Source organism: Peromyscus maniculatus, chromosome 6 (genome assembly GCF_049852395.1).
Source record: "Peromyscus maniculatus bairdii isolate BWxNUB_F1_BW_parent chromosome 6, HU_Pman_BW_mat_3.1, whole genome shotgun sequence".
NCBI lineage: Eukaryota > Metazoa > Chordata > Mammalia > Rodentia > Cricetidae > Peromyscus > Peromyscus maniculatus.
The window spans coordinates 67,905,500-67,924,369 of record NC_134857.1 but is presented as its reverse complement, the minus strand read 5'-3'; the positions used below and the strand labels follow the sequence as shown (position 1 = coordinate 67,924,369).

Sequence of the window (18,870 nt, the reverse complement as noted above, 5' to 3'; positions counted from 1 at the left end):
CCCAGGTCATTTTCATCATCCTACAATAAACTGTAAGCCATCATGCATCTGTCTGGCTGACATTTTCCCACAGGCGACCATGTGGCTAAATGCTGCTACAGTGTGCAGGATTTCTCCCTACCTCTTAGTCACTCCCTCAAGGAAACAGACAAGCTTCAGCACTGCTGAGGACCCTGCCCCTCACTCCGCTGGCCTCCTGCAAGGGACCTGTACAATGAAGCAAGCTAGCAGGAAGTCTGCAGACTTTGGCACAGTGTGCAAGGAACAATAAAATCATCACTCAGCAAACATTTAAGTACCCTTTGTTTTTAAATTTAACTTTAATTTTTGAGGTAAAATACTTTTTTTTTCTTTCGACTTCCATAACAAAATACAGAGCTATCAGATACCCCTGGAAAAAATATGTATATTATACATATATTTCTATAACATTACATCATATATATAATATATATGCAAAAATTTGAAGACTTTAGAAAGCAGAACATCTAAAAGGCACTGCACAATGGTGTTCAGGTTTCTTATAATTTATGTACATATACACATCTTATTCTGCTTACACAGATGTCTAGTGAAGTCATTTATCTTCACATGTGAACGTCTCATTCACAAATCCCTGCATCACAAGTTTATAATTCAAAGAATGCCTAAGTATTTTGAAACAAATTAACGCATAACTTTTTCCAAGAAGAAACTAATTGGAACAGTTCTTTGAAGACTGAAGTTTTCTCTAAAGCCACATAAAAACATACGCCTCACTATTGTTTACACAAGAAAAAGCACAAACATAATTGTGGAATAAATAAAAAACAAGGGACGAACAGCTAAATGACTACCCACTTGGCAGTGGAATATAACTTTTTTTTCTTTTTCTTTTTTTTTTTAATGCTTCTGGAAGTTCCTTGGCCTGCGGGTCACTAGGGTTCCCTGTATTACTGAGCTGGGTTTAATGCAGTGCAGCCGGACACCTAGGGGAGACGGACTGTCTGTCTGTCTCTATTTTACTTCAGAAAAAAAGGCGAGCTCAGCAAGGCTGATGCCCCTGAGAATTTGCTACTTTTTCTACGGCTAAAAAAGCAAACTGTTTAAATGAACAAGCTCTTGATTCGTGAAATTTCAATAGATACACCTACAAAGTTTTACACATTTGGCACAACAAAATCTAGAAGGAAAAACAGACGAGGGAGAGAAGCAGGTCCAGCTTTCACCTCCTTCCCCACTGTCGGAAGGAAGGCAACCACCTTGTCTCATACCAGGCTGGAGGCAGGAACTGCCAGGAGGGGCTGGGAAGAGAACAAAATTCTCATTCCTTTGCCCCAGGAAGTATCAATGATCGCTACATTTCCCGGTCCACTTCCTGAGCAAGCCCAAGTTCTGCTCTGTAGACAGACCCTTCCCCAGATCCAAACTCCAACCACGTGCAGTGCCAATCACCACAGATTACTGGTGGAATGGCAATCGAAGGAGACAAACAGCATGGTTTCGTACAAGTCCAAAGCACTTTTCATGGAGTTCAACATTTCTGAACATTTTTCAAGTGTAAAAGCAGTGACTTGATTCAAATGGAAGCAGCATCTAGGGATTAATTCTGGCACTTGGGTTTTAGGGGTTACAGGTATGCTTCATGGATTTTCCTCCTCTCATCTTAAAGGCCCCATATTTCTATTCCTGAGTTCACACCGATACTGGTGGCCAGCTGGCCTCCCTGGTTTGATGGGCAACACCAAGCAGAGAGCCCTCCTCCAGCTGCTGGGCTTGCCTTAGATCCAGAGGTAAGTCAGGGTGAGAAAGGAAACTGATCAAACAGCCACCCAGGGCAGCTGGAGCGGTGAGTCCTTCGTGGCCCGACCAAAGCGTGGGTCACCAGAGACCTGGGGAAAGACAGTCACTCATGTATGGAACCTGGACCAAGTGACAGGACACTCATCAAGCAATAGCAACGATGGCCTCAAGTCACCCCAAGTCAGCTAATGTCTCCTGAGCTCCTTTGTGCATGCACTTCAGTTAAAAAAAAAACAAAACAAAAAAACCAAACACGCCACCATCAAAAGACAACACTTAAGAGTTACTTGGTCTACAGGATTTTCACCTAGGCTAAGGTGGTGGAGTCAGGAATCACTGACACCCCAATGTCAACACTGCCTCAGCAGCTATGGAACGGTTTTTCCTCGCTGCCCCAAGCCATTCTAAGCACATGTGTGCACAGAGGACGCTGGCTGGTGCCGCTCTCTCTGCCCCTAGTGCTAACAGTTCATTTCACATAAGATCAGTGTCTTCCAATTCCTTTGAAGATGCTGTCAGGGACTTTCCCACAAAGACAGGACTCCGCCTGTGAGCTGTGTTTTGTGAACAGTCAACTGATCAGCACAAGCTCGGCAAACGGGGCTCACAAAGATGGCACCACCACCACAGGGCAGACATCAGCTCTTTCCCTCTCCAGGCCTCTTGGCATCTGGTCACCACCTTCCTAGCTCTTCCTTCAGTTTCAACAACACTTGTTCCCAGCTACTCCATGCTTATCAATTATCATCTGCCTTTCATTCTCACAATCTTACCCTTTCCACCCAGCCTGGTACATCAGAGGGAATAATTATCATAGGAATTCAACTATGCCTCAACATTCCTGGGTTATCTGAACAGTATCCATGCCCTTTACAGGTTTATGTTGACAGACCCGTATCATCTTAAAGCATGTTCATAGTTAAGGCTTGACTTAAGAAACAGTAATACAACCAGACACAACAGAAAACCATCTTCAACGGTGCTATCCTGCTCCTCATAAAACTTGCTCAGTCACACTTGGCATGGTTTCCCAAACCCACAATGGAAAAAGAAAAATGAAGACCATTTCTGTCGTTTGTTTTGTTTTTAAAGGCATCGGGTTCCTTCCTCCTGCCCTTCTTTCTTCCCTGATCAGGAGCTGACAACTCCTCATGGCTTCTGAATAGGTGAAGGAGGTGGCAGGTCAAGGAGCTTACAGCAGGACTTCCTTCCCACCTCAGCTCTGAAGGGGAGGGCGGGTGGTCGGGCCTGGGCCCTCCCTGCCCAGTATAACTGGCAGGACACTCAAGTGTCTTGAAAACATTTTCTAAAAAGGGAGGAAAAGCCAAATGCATGTGTGTGTGTGTGTGTGTGTGTGAGAGAGAGAGAGAGAGGGAGAGAGAGAGAGAATGCGTGTGTACATGTGTGGGAGAGAGCATGTGTGCTCGGGGAGGGGGAGGAGAGGGGAGAGTAGAGAACATCACCTAATTGTTCCCCACTCCAGTAAGCCTGCAACTGTCTTTGTTCTCTCCTGAAATAAGTGTCTCAGGCTAACATGCTGGGTATTGTTGCTTCCCACCCAACCTTCCAGCCTTCTCCTCTTACCTCTCTCTCTCAAAGGGAAATATCCCACTACTGGCTTTCTGTATGTATAAATACAATAGAAAACACTATGGGTCCTGAACTGTAATGAGACTACAAAGTGGGCTCTTATGGAGCCTGTCAGGCAGCATGAGTCTTAAACAGGAAACAGGCTCCTTCCCCCACAGTTCAATACCCTCCCTACATCCTACTCACCAAGAAAGAAAAGTGTGTTCATACCCCACTTAATTTACAACACAAGATACTCGTCCCATCCAACAAAAACGTTCAAGTCCATGCCTCAGAATTATCAAACCAGCTTAACCCCGCCTCCCACCCCAGAATCTTGCTGCATAAATACGTGTATCTGACTGTAGTATGAACAGCTTCCCTTCCGCTGTGGTTCTAAGCATCAGCAGCAGCAGTGGCTGCTGTAGCCAGGCCCTGGGGTCCTGCCCCATTCCAGAGGAACTTGCCGGTCTTACTTAGCTCCCGGGCTTCAGGGCCGTCGTTCCACCGCCTCTTCAATCGAAGCTTGGGGGGCATCAGGGCATCTTCTTTCTTCTCAGGTACACTGGACTCCTTGCCAGACCTGTCCTCACTGTCTTCAGTCCCCTCTAGGGGTTCATCACTGGGGGTGCTGACGGATACAGAGGGCCAGGTGGGTGAGGGGTGGGCAAACACGGTGCCTTTCCCCTCTTCTACGGTCCTGGTCCGCACAGCGCCCACTTCTTGGGAGTGTTCCTCCTTTTCGTGGGTTGATTGCCTGAGGCTCTCGGAATCCTTCTCAGAGGTGGGCTCTACCTTAATTCGAGAGGGAGCAGGTGCACTGATTGGTGCAGAGCCACGCGTGGATTCCTCACTGTTTTCTGCCCTCTCTCGGTTCTTCCGTCCAGCTGGTGGGGGCTGCAGTTTGATAGAGAACTGGGAAGACTCCTCAGGATGCATTTGGCACTGCAGCGGTGGGACCATGAGCCCTGGGTAGCGGGGGAAAGTCCGAGGACTCAGATGGTAGTTGAACACAGAACAGGCCTGAGAATGAAGGTAGTGTTTCATTTCCTCCGGGTTGAAGGAGAAGCAACTGCTGCTGGCGAAGGGGCTCAGGCCTGGGGAGGGGCTGTAGGAGAACATGGTGGGAGTCAGGGACAGGGCTGGTGAGATGGGGACATTGAGGACACCTCCACGACCAGGGACTGGAGAGAGAGCGAAGGGACTGTGGGGGTCAGGGTACATTGCTGGCCGAGTGAAGAGAGGAAGCATTATGTCAGGCTTGCGTTTCTGGTGGCCAATTCCGCCTCCACTAAGAGCATTTCGAGAGGGCATGAAGTCCATGCTCCGGTGCCAGTCAGAGGCCGAGCCATCTTCGAGGTCCGAAGGCTCCACCTTTCTATCGGTGGGACCACCTGACTCGGCACCAGAAGCACTCAAGGCGCTGGCAGAGAAGCGCCCTGGCTGCACATCGCCAGGGGGAGAGTGCGTGTCTAGAGGTGGGAAATGGAACCGGGAAGAGGCTGTTGGCACTGGTGGTGCACTCTGGGGAACCACACCTGTGACGGAAGAAAAGAAAGGTCTGCGTTGGCCACCTGGTCACTCACTATCATCACTTGTACTTACACTAGCTAAGCACACAATGGTAAGTGACAACAGGAAACAAACCTTCTATCTAGTCTGAGTCTTTTTCAAAACTATTGTTTAGGCTGGGTGTGGTGGGAACAGTCTTGCAATCTCAGCACTCAGGAGGCTGAGGGAGGAGGCCTAAGCCTTTAAAGGCAAGCCTGTATCGCTTAGCTTTCTCCATTCAGCGTGGCTTCCACATTCCTCTGGCCTCTTACCTTACTGTCCAGGCAGTCCTCCTTCCTACCTGCAATGCCATTCAATATTTGAGTTAAAACTATATCCCAACATTTCAGGGCTTAATAGTTAGTAGGTTCCCACTAGACATTAGTTGGACGAATGAATAGATCTTGCAACTCTATTGTGTGTGCACCCCATTTCAATTTTCAGCTTCACAGGTAAAATTTTCCTTACCATCATAACTTTAGCTGTATTTATAAAGCAAGCAAATCCAGTAGCAACACAGCCAAACAAAGCACATGCATGTGGTTGCACTGAAAAAACAGGCTCTTCCTCACATAGACAGACAGGAACAAGATCCTACTTTAGTGAAACAGATTGGTACGAAAAGGCAATTTTTATAGCCAAACGAATGGAAACACATGAACTATGAACCAAAGGCTGAGGGGCCCCCAACTGGATCAGGCCCTCTGAATAGGTGAGACAGTTGATTGGCTTGATCTGTTTGGGAGGCATCAAGGCAGTGGTACCAGGTCCTGTGCTCATTGCATGAGTTGGCTGTTTGAAACCTGGGACTTATGCAGGGACGCTTGGCTCAGTCTGGGAGGAGGGGACTGGACCTGCCTGGACTGAGTCTACCAGGTTGATCGCAGTCCTGGGGGGGGGTGGGATTTGCCCTGGAGGAGGTGGGAATGGGGGATGGGCTGGGGGTAAGAGGAGGGGGTGGGAGGGGGGAGAATAGGGGAACCCGTGGCTGATAAGTAGAACTGAATGGTATTGTAAAATAAAATAAATAAAATTAAAAAAAAAAAAAAAGGCAATTTTTATTAAGGTAAGTTCTTATGGTTTATCTTTATAATTTTTGATAGACAACTATTATCTCAGAGATTCCAGTCTTTCTATATCTATAGTCCAATGAATTCTATATAATGATATCTATTTCTGTTATCCTTAAGTACTGAGGAGGAGGCTGGACCTACTATTTCCTCTCCCAAGTCTGACTGCTGGCAGGTGTGACAGCTTATTATAATCCCAGTACCAGGGAGGCTAAGGCAGGAAAATTACTGTGACTTGAGGCTAAGTTGGCTAAAAAACAAACAAACAAACAAAAAAACAAACCAAGTTTAACTGCTAAATTTCAAACTCTAAGAAGAACCTATCATTGTATCACATTAACTTGAGAAGCTCATGAATTCTCAACTTGCCCTAAAAGCCCCAAATAAGACCTAAGAAAGCGGCTACCTGAAGCCTCAGGTGCCTTACAGGTTCCTGGGAGGTACCAGTGGCTGTTAACATGATGGTATCTTTATACATGACAGAAAGCTAAAAGTAAAAAAGAGGGGTAAAAATAAGGGGGCGGGGGAGTCCAAGTTTGGTGGTCCAGGAGAGAAAACAGGGCACAAATATAGTGTCTGAACTGTTCCCAGCTCTGGCATAGCTTTGGAGCAGGCCACTGCGTGGAAGACTGTGGCTTTCTTGGTGCCCATGGTTGAGTGACACCTGCCAGAGCAGCATTCACCAACAAATGTTCAACAGAAAACACTTCTTCTGTAGGCCTTGTTCTAAAAGCCCCTGAACTGAGATTAATTATTAAGAGTAATAAATAGGAAAATCAGACACACGACCTTGCATATGATCTGAGTAGAGCCCAGATAGGTCCAGGCCAATAGATCTCTTTAGTTTATTACAGCAACTAAGAGTCTATTACTTTTAATTTTTTGACTCTTGACTTATTAAGAGTCTTATCTAAGGGCTGTAAAAATGGCTCCGTGGTTAAGAGCACCTGCTGCTCCTACAGAAGACCTGAGTTGGGTTCACAGCACCCATATGGCAGCTCACAACCATCTGTAACTCCAGTTCCAGGAGATCCAAAACCCTCTTCTGGCCTCCACAGGTACTGAACACACGTGATGTACACACATATACATACAATTAGGCAAAATATATACACATAAAAAATATTTAAAAGAAGTTATTAGTCAAAAGTGAAAAACCATTTGTTTATAATCTGAAATGCAGCATATAAGCTATAACAGAATATAAATGTATTATATTATAAATGCAGAATATAAGAATAACATGGAGAGGAAAAGAAAGTCCTATTTCCTATGCAAGTCAGAAATGCTTGCTTAAGTGAGTTTTGTTTCTATTTGTAATAGCGTCTACTTTGGTCTTTATACACATACTAAGACATACTGCACACCTATAAGGAGTTATTTCCACATGTATTTACATGGGACAAAGGAAGATAAGACCAGGGCAATATATGGATGGTGGCTGCTGATTCCCCCACCTTTATGTATAATATGTTGAGGTGTCAAATCTAAGGTTCTGTTTGAAAAGCAAGCAAAAAACAAAGCCCACTGTTACAAAAGCGTCAACATGACGTCAACTTGAAAGAAGAGCACAGCAGCCACATGCACAGTCAGGAAATCTGAGCCTCAGTTCCTGGGCCTTCTACCTCGTAACTAGTGTAAGTAACACACGGGAGCTCTTGGTGCTCCCTCCTCAAACAATTCAAATGGTAAGCTCTTTGCCTGGGTTCAAACCCTAATCCTACCCATGTGTTTTTGAAAAAATTACTTTCTGGCCCAGTTTTCGTAAGTCGGAAGTAATGAGACCAATCCTAATGTTAGAGAAATAGTTAACATTTGTGAGGCTTTTGGAATAGTACCCAAGTATAGCAAGTCATATGTTGTTAGAGTAAACTGTGTTTGTGCTTTTTGAGGCAGCATTTCATTATGCAGTCCTGGCCTCCCTAGAACTTGCTACTAGGCAACCCAGGCTAGCTTCAAACTAACAGAGATCCACCTGCCCCTGCCTTCCAAGGGCTTGGTTTATCAGCATGAGCCACTGTGCCGCACTTACTCTAAATGGTTAAAAAAAAAAAAAAAAAAAATTAAAATTTTAAATTAAAAAAAAACTTAAATACTGTTTACACATGGGCCTTATTATATTTTTAGAGTAACACTAAATTTCCTGGGTGTGGTAATGTCATTGCAGTTATAGCAAAGAACATCCTTATTCCTGGGAGAAAAGCCATGGCAGCTGCATGTTAATCTCCAGATGCAAAATGTATCTGTAAATAGAGATAAAGTACACGTGGCAATGATATTAACCACAGGGAATCAGGGGGAGGGTATACGAGTGCTCTTTTCTGAATTCAATTCTTTGTTAGGTTTCAAGTTTTCCAAAAGAAGTATTAAAGAGCCGGGTAGTGGTGGCCCATGCCTTTAATCCCAGCACTCAGGAGGCAGAGCCAGGCAGATCTCTGTGAGTTCGAGGCCAACCTGGTCTACAGAGTGAGATCCAGGACAGGCACCAAAACTACACGGAGAACCCTGTCTCAAAAAACCAAAAAAAAAAAAAAAAAAAAGTATTAAAGACCAGGGTGGTGGCAGGGAGGCAATTTGAGAGACAGGTTTAGCCTGCCTTGTCCCCACCTACTGATAGTTTTTTTCAACCAGTGATTCTTTATCTTTAATGTTTCTTAGGCAGGCGTGAGCGCGCGCACACACACACACACACACAAGAGTATAAAGCATAAAGTGCTTGGATTACCAGCATGAGCCATTATGCCTGGCTTAATTTTTTTAAATTTATTTTTAATTTTTATGTGCACTAGTGTTTTGCCATGGGTGTCAGGTCCCTTGGAACTGGAGTTACAGTTGTGAGCTGCCATGTGGATGCTGGGAATTGAACCTAGGTCCTGTGGAAGAGCAGTCAGTGTTCTTAATTGCTGAGCCATCTCTCCAGCCCTGACAGGCTTAATTTTTAATGGTTAAAAAAGAAAATCAAAAATTAAAAATTAAAAAAAAATTAAAATGGTTTATATGTAGGCCATATTATATATGCTATACACATATATGGTATGTATATGTATTATATATATAAAGATACTGCATATAGATGTACTTTTGAGACAGAAACTTACCATGCAGCCAATGTCACCTGCCTCACCTTCTACATGCTGGGATTATAGGTGTGCTACTCTAGTACTGAGTACTCTACCCTACAGTGTCTTTTGGGGTTTTGAGACATGGTCTCAGAGTGGCCCCGGTTATCTCTGAAGTCAGTACACAGCCCAGGGTAATTCTGAACTCCAGGCCCTTTGACCTTCTACTTTCTAAGTGCTAGGATTACAGGCTGCTCCACCATGCCAAACTCCACCTTAAACTATTAACAGTGACTAGGACAAACACGGAGGAAAAGGACAACAGTCACATTTACAGTTTTCGTACTGGACCATATAGCTTCACTTAAAAACAGGGAGACCAGAACAGCGGCATACATGACCCACCTACAGAGTCTCTGGCCTCCAGGGTTTAAGTGGTGAGACTTACTCTCTACAGCACTTATTACATCCCACCACACAAACCTAGAATCCTTTTTTCACATTTTTATTTTTCTCTCATACATTACATCCCAACCCCAGTTCCCTCCCTCCACTCCTACCAGTTCTTCTTCCTCACCTCCCCTCTCTCCAGATGAACTCGACTATTCCCCTCAAAATAAATAAATAAACAACAACAACAACAACAACAAAGAGCAGGCCTCCCAGGGATATCCACCAAACATGGCCTAACAAGATACAGTAAGACTGGGCACAAACCCTCATTATCATGGATGGATGCGGCAAGCCAGTAGGAGGCACAGGGTCCCCGGTGCTTGCAACAGAGTTAGATATACCTCGACTCCCAGTGTTGGTAGTCTCACAAGAACCCCCAGCTACACAACCGTAAGGTATATGCAGAGGACCTAGCACAGCCCCCCGCAGGCTCTGTGGTTGTCCCTTCAGTCCCTGAGAGCCTCTATGAGCCCTGCTTAGTTGATTCTGTGGGTCATGTTCTTATGGTGTCCTCAACCCCTCTGGCCCCTACAATCCTTCCTCCTCTTCTGTGGGGATCCCCTGGCTCTGCCTAGTGACAAACCTAGAATCTTATCTCTCAGCTAAACTCTTAAGTTCCTTGAGGAAAAGAACTTCCTCATACTCCTTTTTTTTTTTTTAGGGATTAACACATCTGTTAACACATGGATGAATCCTAACCAAGAGGAAGACTGCATGATATATAAAACAAGAGCATGCCTCTAATAGCTGAACGAAGAACTGGACTTACTTCTGTCTTTGATTCTGCTGTGTTCACATTTAATTTTGTCATTTGTAAAAGAGTATCAAGACATGTATTTTACTAGGTTAAAAGCATAGAAACTCATTAAACAGGCAAAAACACAGAAGCACCTCACTAAGCAGATGTTACTTTCCTTTCTCAACATTATGTTAATCTTAAACACTTGGTCTATGTGGGTAAAAGTTCTCTGCAAACAAATGGCTCTGGTTCTTCAGAGTTATCTATACCGAGGAGTCAACAACCTAAAAGGATGGTTCACTGTCTTGCTTTTCCTGGGATGATGATGATGATTAATATTATTTTGTGCTGAGAGTTGAACCCAGGGCCTTATATAAGCTAGGCAAGTGCTTTTCTGAGCTATGGCCACCCCAGAACTTTTGATTAGCATCTTGAGCCTATTAGTGATCAGTGCCAGTTTAACAGCTTTTGGTGTAACTGCTGTGCCAGACCACTAACTATTGTTAGGTCTGCAGAGCAGAGCTTCTACAGGGTCCGAGTCCAGTGAGCCCTTGCCTTGGAAAGCCAGAGTAGTCCCAGGGGTTGATGGCCATTCTATTCAAGTTGTCTAAGTGGTTGAACTTCTGGGCTTTCAATTGATGAAAATGGATCAAAGAATAAGACCAACATTTTTGGACATGGAGTGCAAGGGTATGAAGCCCAACACGTTCCTTCAAAAATCGATGGCATGCCCATCTAGAGTCCTACTTTCCATAGGCGCATAGGGAAGAAGCAAGAGTGAGAAAGAGAGGAAACAAGAATCCAGGGGCTAGAACAGCTCTGATTTCCTAATGCAGCTCCCTTAGGCACAGGGAAAGAAGACAGGTGGTAATTAGAGGTGCATTCCAACCCCCACCCCCAAATGCATGCCCCAGGGACAGGCGGGAGCGGTTGCTGGAGAGGTGGGACTCAATGATAGCAGTCAAGCTCAAACTGCCCTAACTTGTTGTGTGCAGTAATTACATATCTAGATCATCTTAGCATTATATTCTCTTAGCCACACCCTCCTCTAATTTTTCAAGTTTCTGCCAACTTCTGAGCACTTTTATTCAAAGTCCTGCTCTCCTTTCTCTGCGTAGAATGTCACAAAGAACAATGATCAAACTGGTCAAAGATGGCCCTCGACACCTGTAATCCTAGCACTTGGATGATGAGGCAGGAAGACTGCCCTAGGCCAAGCTGACAAGAGTGAAGTTCAAGACCAGCCTGACCACATAGTGAGACCTGTCTCACATAGAAAAAACCTGACTCTTGAGCAGGAGGATAATTTATTATCTTTAACATGTGCCCCGCTCCCCTCCAACAAACAAAAATCCCCAAAGCAAAAAGAAACCTCTAACCTAACTCTAACTCAGACAACTACATCCAACACTTTTGGAGGTGGATGCGTCTTCATCAAGGAGCAGACCAAAAGGCTGTGAGCTCGGATGAATGCTGTAAGACAGCACAGAGGAGGAAGCCTGCTTGCACTTCAAAGGAGAGGAGGCTAAGTCAAGTCCCCAGTCTTGCACCGAGGAACCCTGCTGAGTGCTGGTGCAGATCAGAGACTTGGCCTTTCACTGCAAACATGATCAAGGGCGCTGTGGTTTTGATGACATTCACTTGATAAGGGAGAGCTTGTAGTTTCATAGAAAATCGGAAACGTTTGTAGAAACAGGTTCACAGCTAGGAAACAGCCATTGGGCAAGGTGTTAAAATGGAGTTTTGAATTTAAAATTCAACATAAACCTATGGACTCATTCCCCAAAAGGAGTTTAGTAATATCCAGGAGGCTGGAAATAATGCATATAGAGTCCCCAAATAAACTAAACAAGCCTGTTAGAGTAACGCATACCCCATTACTCCTGTCAGATGAGTACGGAGGACCTGAAGTGATCTAAGGGATCAGGTCACATCAGTGTTTCTAAAATCTCCTTACTCAGGTCATGTCGCACATTTGGGTTTTTGATAATTCATTTTAAATTCAAAATCCACTCTCCATCCTAGGTATTTGTATCTTACCACTTGAGCGAATGTTGATGAAAGGGTAGTTGGGCATCACCAGCTTGTTGAAGTTAAACTTGTAAGTAAACCTTTTCCCTTTTGTTTTATGAAGGATCCTCTTGTTGTAGTAGTATCTACAAAAAGAAGAACACACAGTACAACATTTGCTATGCTCAGGTAATTACTAAGATCAATTCTGGCTCCAAGCATTGCTTACAAAAACCTTCACCATTCCTTTGTAGCTTGGCCCTGGAGTTAGGGCTTGGAGAGCTAAAGCTCACTTTTCTCACCCAGTTTGAACTCAGCTGTGGTCTTTGGAGCTCGACACAGACATTTTTAAGGCAGGTAGCTTCCTCAGTTCTAACGCTCACCTTCTCATTCCCCTACAGCTTCACTGCAGGGTCCTCTTCCTTCCTGCTCCACTCTAACTAACTTCTAGTTTCCATCTGTCTTGTCCAGGTGGGGTCGGACAAGTCTTCTGGGAGAGCTCATGGGTTAGTCAGGACCCTAAGTGCAAGGACTAAACATGGAGTGGAAACCTGTTTTCTGACAGCCAGTGAGACAACTGCAGGATCGGCAAACAGCAGCCACCCTGGCGGCTTCGCCTTCGACGTGGCCGAGCCTGGATGTGGGAGGCTCCAGCTACACTGCACAGATTCTACACTCGGGCTACTGAGAATGAGGACAGACAGGAATTTCCATCTACCTGGAAGCTTTGGCCTGGCTTCTTAAGTAGCAGATGTCATAAACTACCTGCTGGCCCCTTGGGGTCTAAGGGGTTATAAAATTTAAAAAACTGACAGAGAAGAGTGAACTTATAGCGACTGTTCTTTGGACACATCATAGCAACCTATGGACCAAATGGAGGCTGCAGATACGGTACGTGAGCCCCTGGGTTCAGGGGCAATCAGCAAGCCTCCCTCCTGTACTCACCGTACCTTTCCCACTTCTTCTAGGAAAGCCTAAAGAAGAGGAATGATGGGCATTTCCCAAAAGGGAAGTCTACACTAATCCTCTGCATTGTAAGTGAGCCTAGTCCATGTCACCATGTGCTCTTCCCCACTACACAGCACAATCAGCTGTCAGGAGCCAACGCCTGCCACAGTGGAATCCCTCCTACACCTCCTCAGCTCTTGTGCCACTCAGATTCAACACCTCTTTCAAGTGACACATTATCACTAAGTGCAGTCCTTTGTCACCTGATACCTTTTTAGCTTTCATCCACAAAACTGCATACGTTCCTTCCAACTTTGTTAATACCACAAATCTGGGGGATGCTCCCCCTCACCTGAGGGCCCGGCTCAGCTTGTCATAGTTCATCTGCGGCTTGCACTTCCTGCGGCCCCAGAGGCGGGCCACTTCGTCTGGGTCCTTGATGACGAACTCCCCGTATTCTCCCTGCTGCCAGGCGATGACATGGCGGAACTCTTCCTTCTGCAGCAGTTCCAGGATGAAGTGCCACAGCTGGATCTGCCGGGAGCCTGGCGACGACTCGGTTTTGTAGGCCCAGTCAGGAAACTGATACCCTTCCATGTGAAAAGAGCAAGATCAAAGGAGTTAGGAGTTAGGTACAAACATGCCAGTACCCCACCTCCACATTCCACGGCTCACAATCTCCAGAGTACTTTGCAAACACACCCTTCCAGTCAGCTAGGCTAACCATAAAGAGGAGAGGAAAGGATGGAGGAATTACTCATCCTGTGGCAATCACTGACTCTGACAAAAGTTGGCCAGCAGTACTTAGGCATCCTAATAATCCATCACCTTTTCAGAGATTACTAAATAACAAAGAAGCAAGATAAACTAATGTTTCCCCAGGGTGGAATTATTTCTCTAACAGAAAAGGAGATACTGAAACTTGCAATGAAGATGTGTGGGCCGGACAAGTTAAATATCTCTCCATAGGAAACAAGCCTACAACCATCCTACCAAGATCTACACAGTTATGAGGCTTGTCGGTCCTGGTCTAGCATTTGTCAACTAAGCCCAAGTGGGAACAGGAACGCTAAGGGACAGGAACCACTAAGGGACATTCCAGATCCATCAGAGATGAACTTCTGCTCACCTCCACCTCCTTCTGGCTTTTCCACGATGCTACAGCCTGCTTTCATTTTCGCCCTCCTGCTGAGAGAAACAAGTCCCGCAATTATTTTGAGATGTTGTGAGTTATCTAAGGTTTTTTTGGCACAGTTTTTCCACAAACATCCCCTCCCCTTTGTCTTGACTTTTCTTTCAAAGCCTTTTGTCTTTCAAACATGTCACCTCTAAACTACTAAACCTCAAGTCATCAAATGATGGTCCTCAGCCCATCAGCTTCAAAAGCCATAATTACCTCTCACCTGACTTTAGCCACATGTGTAAACACTGTCCTTAATATCTACCTTCTTCCTTCTGACCAGCCCTCCAACAAAAAAGGGAAGAGAACAGTGAAACAAGTCCCAAAAGGCAGCAAAAACAAGCCAAACAATTTGTTTTCTATTACTAGACAAGCCCATATCCTAAGGTACACAGACCCGAGTTCACCCAGATATACCAAATTAAAGAGTGAAAAAAATCCAACCCCCCTACTCAAGAAGGAACTTCTGACTCTGAAATATTTACTGAATTATGTGAGATGGAAAACAACATCTTCCGGTCAGAAACTGCGCTCACCCTCGAAAATTATTCTGAGATACAGACTGTAAATATGCCGTCTATACAAGAAACAGCACTCTCCTAAAACTTCGTGGGAAAAATGTAAAGGCATATATTTAAGAGGGAAATAAAAAGGATAAGGCAGGTACTTGGGATCGCCCGGCCAGTGGTGGAAGGCATCTTGCCAGGATCTGAATTCATTCCATACAGATTTATATTTCCTCCACAAATTTCCTGTTCCTAGCAGCGGGCAGCTTTGTGTCAGCCCTTCAGCAAAGAGGAGGGGAGGGTCAAACTGGCAGAGGATGACGGAGGAAGAGCGAACGGACTTACTCTGATCCCTCTGCGGGGTGGACGACAGGCCCTCAGCACCGATTACTAGAGCAGGTCTGGAGCACACGCAGGTGCTTCAGAGGCCCCAGGGTGGGGTGGGACAAATTCCTAATCTTGGAAATGTCATCTAGCCTAGCATTCCTCTAGATGGTCGGCATTTTCTTCCCCGACACATACATTCAGGAGAACAGTAAGTTTCAGTCCACAAGCACACAAGGGACCAAGGAGCTGATAAATGGCTCAGGGAAGGAGGCAACAGACAAGACACTGGCACACACAGGATATACACAATAACAAGGCACCAGGGCCGGGCAGAAGCTTCCTCTCCCGTTTCCGTGATGATGGGGGAGAAGAAAACACCGATTTCCCCAAGGCTCCGGGAAGCTGTCCTGGACGAACTCCTAGACTGCGCTGTCGGATCGCGGGGCCCTTTCCCTGCTCGGGAACACCCTTCAGCCTGGCGGCTGTGGGCTCGCGCTGGGCGACGCCCGAGCCGGACGCCCTCTCCCTCGGTCCCCCGGGCCCCCGACATGCCCATCAAGCCCCTCGGAGCCCGCAGGCGCGTCTGCAGGTGTTCGCGACTCCCCAGGGCGCTCGGTCACCCGCCCGGCCTGCGGCGGGGGTTCGCCGCTCCCGCCCGGCCGCAGCGGCTCCCACGGCCGCCCGCACCCGTGTCCCCTTCCGTCCTGCCCGCGAGGGCCGCGACCGCCGACGCCGGCCTCACCTCTCCGGCGCCGTCCGTCTCTACTCGGGCTCCTCCGCGGCAGCTCGGGCTCCTCCTCATCCACCCAGCAGGAAGTGACTCCGCGGCTGCTCTCGTCACTTCCGCCCCAGGCCGGGTGGGAGGGGGCGGTGTCCCGAGCCGACGCCGCTTCCGCTCCGAAGGTGCCGGTGCCGCTCCGTGGCTCGGAGGCTGCGTGCCTGGAACCACGCGTGGAAGGAGGGCGCTTCCGCACCGACGGGAGCCCAGAAGCTTCTGAAGCACGTGCGGCATTGGCCTTTCCTCCCTGCGCAGCCCAGGGGGGTAAAGGATCGTTTCCTCGCTCGTCTCCATGTTAGTCCTGGTCGGTCGGCCTCATCCAAGTATTGTAAAGTGCACGTCTTTGCCATTCCAGCACCACCCCTCCCCTTTCCTCTTTGCCTTTTGTTCCTGATTAAGCAATTACACATTTGTCCGAAACAAACTTTGTTCAAGAGTTAGTGATAAGGGATCTGAAATCAGTTTCCGTAGTTCCGAATGGTTTCCAGCCCAAGTTTCTCTTCAGAGAGAGGCAGAACTGGGATCAGTAGAAAGGTTAAGTGTGTGAAAATAAAAAAAAAGTAGTGAAAAGTGGGGGAGGCGAGGATGACAGGAGGAATGGAAGACCAGTTTTTATCAAACGCCTATCAACTGCATACAACTTTTCCTTCCTGTGAACGACACAGAACATGGAAATAGTATCATTAGCTGTTAAAAGGTGGCCTTCTAGTTTTGGACATGCCTATTAGCACCTCCCCAGGCTGGCCAATGAATTTGTAATTATCCTGTGCTGTCCTGGGATTACAGAAATGTACCACCACATCTGGCTTCTTGTTTGTTTGTTTGTAGGCAGGGCCTTACTATATAACCTCTGGCTGCCTTGGAACGCACTGTGTAGACCAGGCTGGCCTCAAACTCACAGAGATCCGCCTGCCTCTGCCTCCCGAGTGCTGGGATTAAAGGCGTGTGCCACTACAAGAGGCTAACAACGGGTTGTTCTTGAGTCATTCAGTGATAAGCTCATTGTTAAGTATGGCCTAAGGTTGCCTTACTTGTTTAAAAAAGAAGGAATAATAGTGTTGCTGAGGTCAGGCTTTCCCCCATGCCTTCTAGTTAGAAAGTCTTTACTATGAAAGTAAACACAGTGAACAAGATTTAAATGCCATTAAGAGGATTACCGATACAAGCACTTTGAGTGTAGAAATGCTTCTGTGCAGTCTAGAAACCGTCTTCTCTGTTAGGTTGAACAGATCAAAATGCTAGGGTTTAGCGGAATCAGTGATTCTAAAACTGTGGGTTGTGACCCCTTTGGCAAACCTCTATCTCCAGAAATATTTACATCGCGATTCATAACAGTAGCAAAATTACAGTTATGAAGTAGCAATGAGAATAATTTTATGGTGAGGGGTCACCACACCATGAGGAACTGTGTTAAAGGGTCGCAGCATTGGGAAGGCTGAGAACCACTGAGCTAAATGAACCTATTTCAGGTCTCGTGTCTTCAGTTATTGGCTTTGTCGCCTTGGTTAGGCACTCACTGTCAGTTCCTCATCTGTTTGAACACGGCGTTTATGGAGTATTCTTCTGGACTCCTGTAGCTGTTTAGCTGTATCTTATTGTGTAGGGGATATGATAGGTATGCCATTGCCATGTTTGACTCGTTAACACGATATGGGCGACTTAGGACAGAGAACGGTACAGTGTAAACACAGCATATGGATACACGGTGGCAGAATGATCTCAAGACTGATAAGACCCCTCAGATTTTCCTATCATTCATGCAGTTCTTAGCCATTGTTAACTCAGGAAGCAGGGTGATCAGAATGAGTGGTTTCTCCAGAAACTCTGAGGTTGCCGACCTTTACCTCGTGGTTTAGATGGGCACACTTAGAGCCAGCACTGAGGAAGAACCAGTAGCCAGAGTTATGGGGACTCTTTCTGTAGGTATTTTTACTCGCTTCTCTAGACTAATGATTTTCTGTGGCTATTTCTCTTTCCCTAACTAATTGGGAGTCGCAGAGGACGAGGTAACATGATTTACAGAGATGAACAGGTCTCAGTCCTTGGCATGAGTCTGAATTGATACCTGGAGAAATGTTTATATCACGGCAGATCTCAACAGAGTTCTGAGATCTAGTTAACCACCTGCCTGATGTTCAACAGGTGAATTTAGCTTCAATAAAGCAAACTGGACTGGACTGGACAGGTCTGGGTAAGGCATTTGTGCTCTGGAAACCTTAACTGTGGTGTTGGAATCTGGAGGGGTCGGGTGGGGAAGATTGGGACGGCTAGGGACTTCCTGCCCAGTTACCCGTGTACTGTGTTCACCACTACATGGCAGCCTTCAGCATCTGTTGCATACAGGTTTTTACAAGTTGAAGATTCTCTTGAAATGGGGAGAGCAGTACCTTCTACAGTATGGGCGTGGAAACACGTAGAGATAGCCTAGTAGTCCAGCCATCTTGTAATCACTCTTGAATTTCCAGTTGCTCAGAGCAACTTCGACACTGCCCCCCCGCACCTCCCCCAACCCACGTTTGTAATTGTCCCACATCCAGGATAAGGTTCCGTTCTAAGCCATGTGCTCTGAAAATTCCATTCTTTTTTTTTTTTTTTTTTTTTTTTTTTTGGTTTTTCGAGACAGGGTTTCTCTGTGTAGCTTTGCGCCTTTCCTGGAACTCACTTGGTAGCCCAGGCTGGCCTCGAACTCACAGAGATCCGCCTGCCTCTGCCTCCCAAGTGCTGGGACTAAAGATGTGCGCCACCACCGCCCGGCTGAAAAATTCTTATCAAGATACAGCTCCTCTCTCATCCCTAAAAAGAAAAAGAAAAAAAAAAAAGAGTTGGGTATAAGTGGCACATGCCTCTAATTCCAGCACTTGGGAGGCAGAGGAGGGTCAGGAGTTCAAGGCCAGCTTC

General features: G+C 46.2%; 1 protein-coding gene across 3 annotated transcripts; it reads right to left on the bottom strand.

Moving 5' to 3' along the window:
- Positions 1 to 301: 301 nt before the first annotated feature.
- On the bottom strand, positions 302 to 16,039 carry Etv3 (ETS variant transcription factor 3). 3 transcript variants are annotated; one of them, XM_006976423.4, is made up of 5 exons: positions 15,937 to 16,039; positions 14,311 to 14,369; positions 13,534 to 13,771; positions 12,264 to 12,379; positions 302 to 4,889 (listed from the first exon to the last, which is right to left on the bottom strand). In XM_006976423.4, exons 2-5 carry the CDS (start codon positions 14,354 to 14,356, stop codon positions 3,748 to 3,750), a joined length of 1,542 nt encoding a protein of 513 aa, XP_006976485.1. In that variant the 5' UTR covers positions 14,357 to 14,369; positions 15,937 to 16,039; the 3' UTR covers positions 302 to 3,747. The 3 variants fall into 3 exon arrangements, with proteins under 3 accessions (XP_006976485.1, XP_006976486.1, XP_042135180.1); XM_006976424.4 differs by having other exon boundaries at positions 14,311 to 14,366; positions 15,937 to 16,030; XM_042279246.2 differs by lacking the exon at positions 302 to 4,889 and adding an exon at positions 11,692 to 11,927 and having other exon boundaries at positions 15,937 to 16,029.
- Positions 16,040 to 18,870: the final 2,831 nt, after the last annotated feature.

Excerpts from the sequence above, each read along its gene's own strand:
- Etv3 (XM_006976423.4), bottom strand. The coding sequence starts at position 14,356 with ATGAAAGCAGGCTGTAGCATCGTGGAAAAGCCAGAAGGAGGTGGAG. Across the intron at positions 13,772-14,310 it reads AAAGCCAGAAGGAGGTGGAG|GGTATCAGTTTCCTGACTGG; the intron begins GTGAGCAGAAGT and ends TTCACATGGAAG. Across the intron at positions 12,380-13,533 it reads AAGCTGAGCCGGGCCCTCAG|ATACTACTACAACAAGAGGA; the intron begins GTGAGGGGGAGC and ends TTCTTTTTGTAG.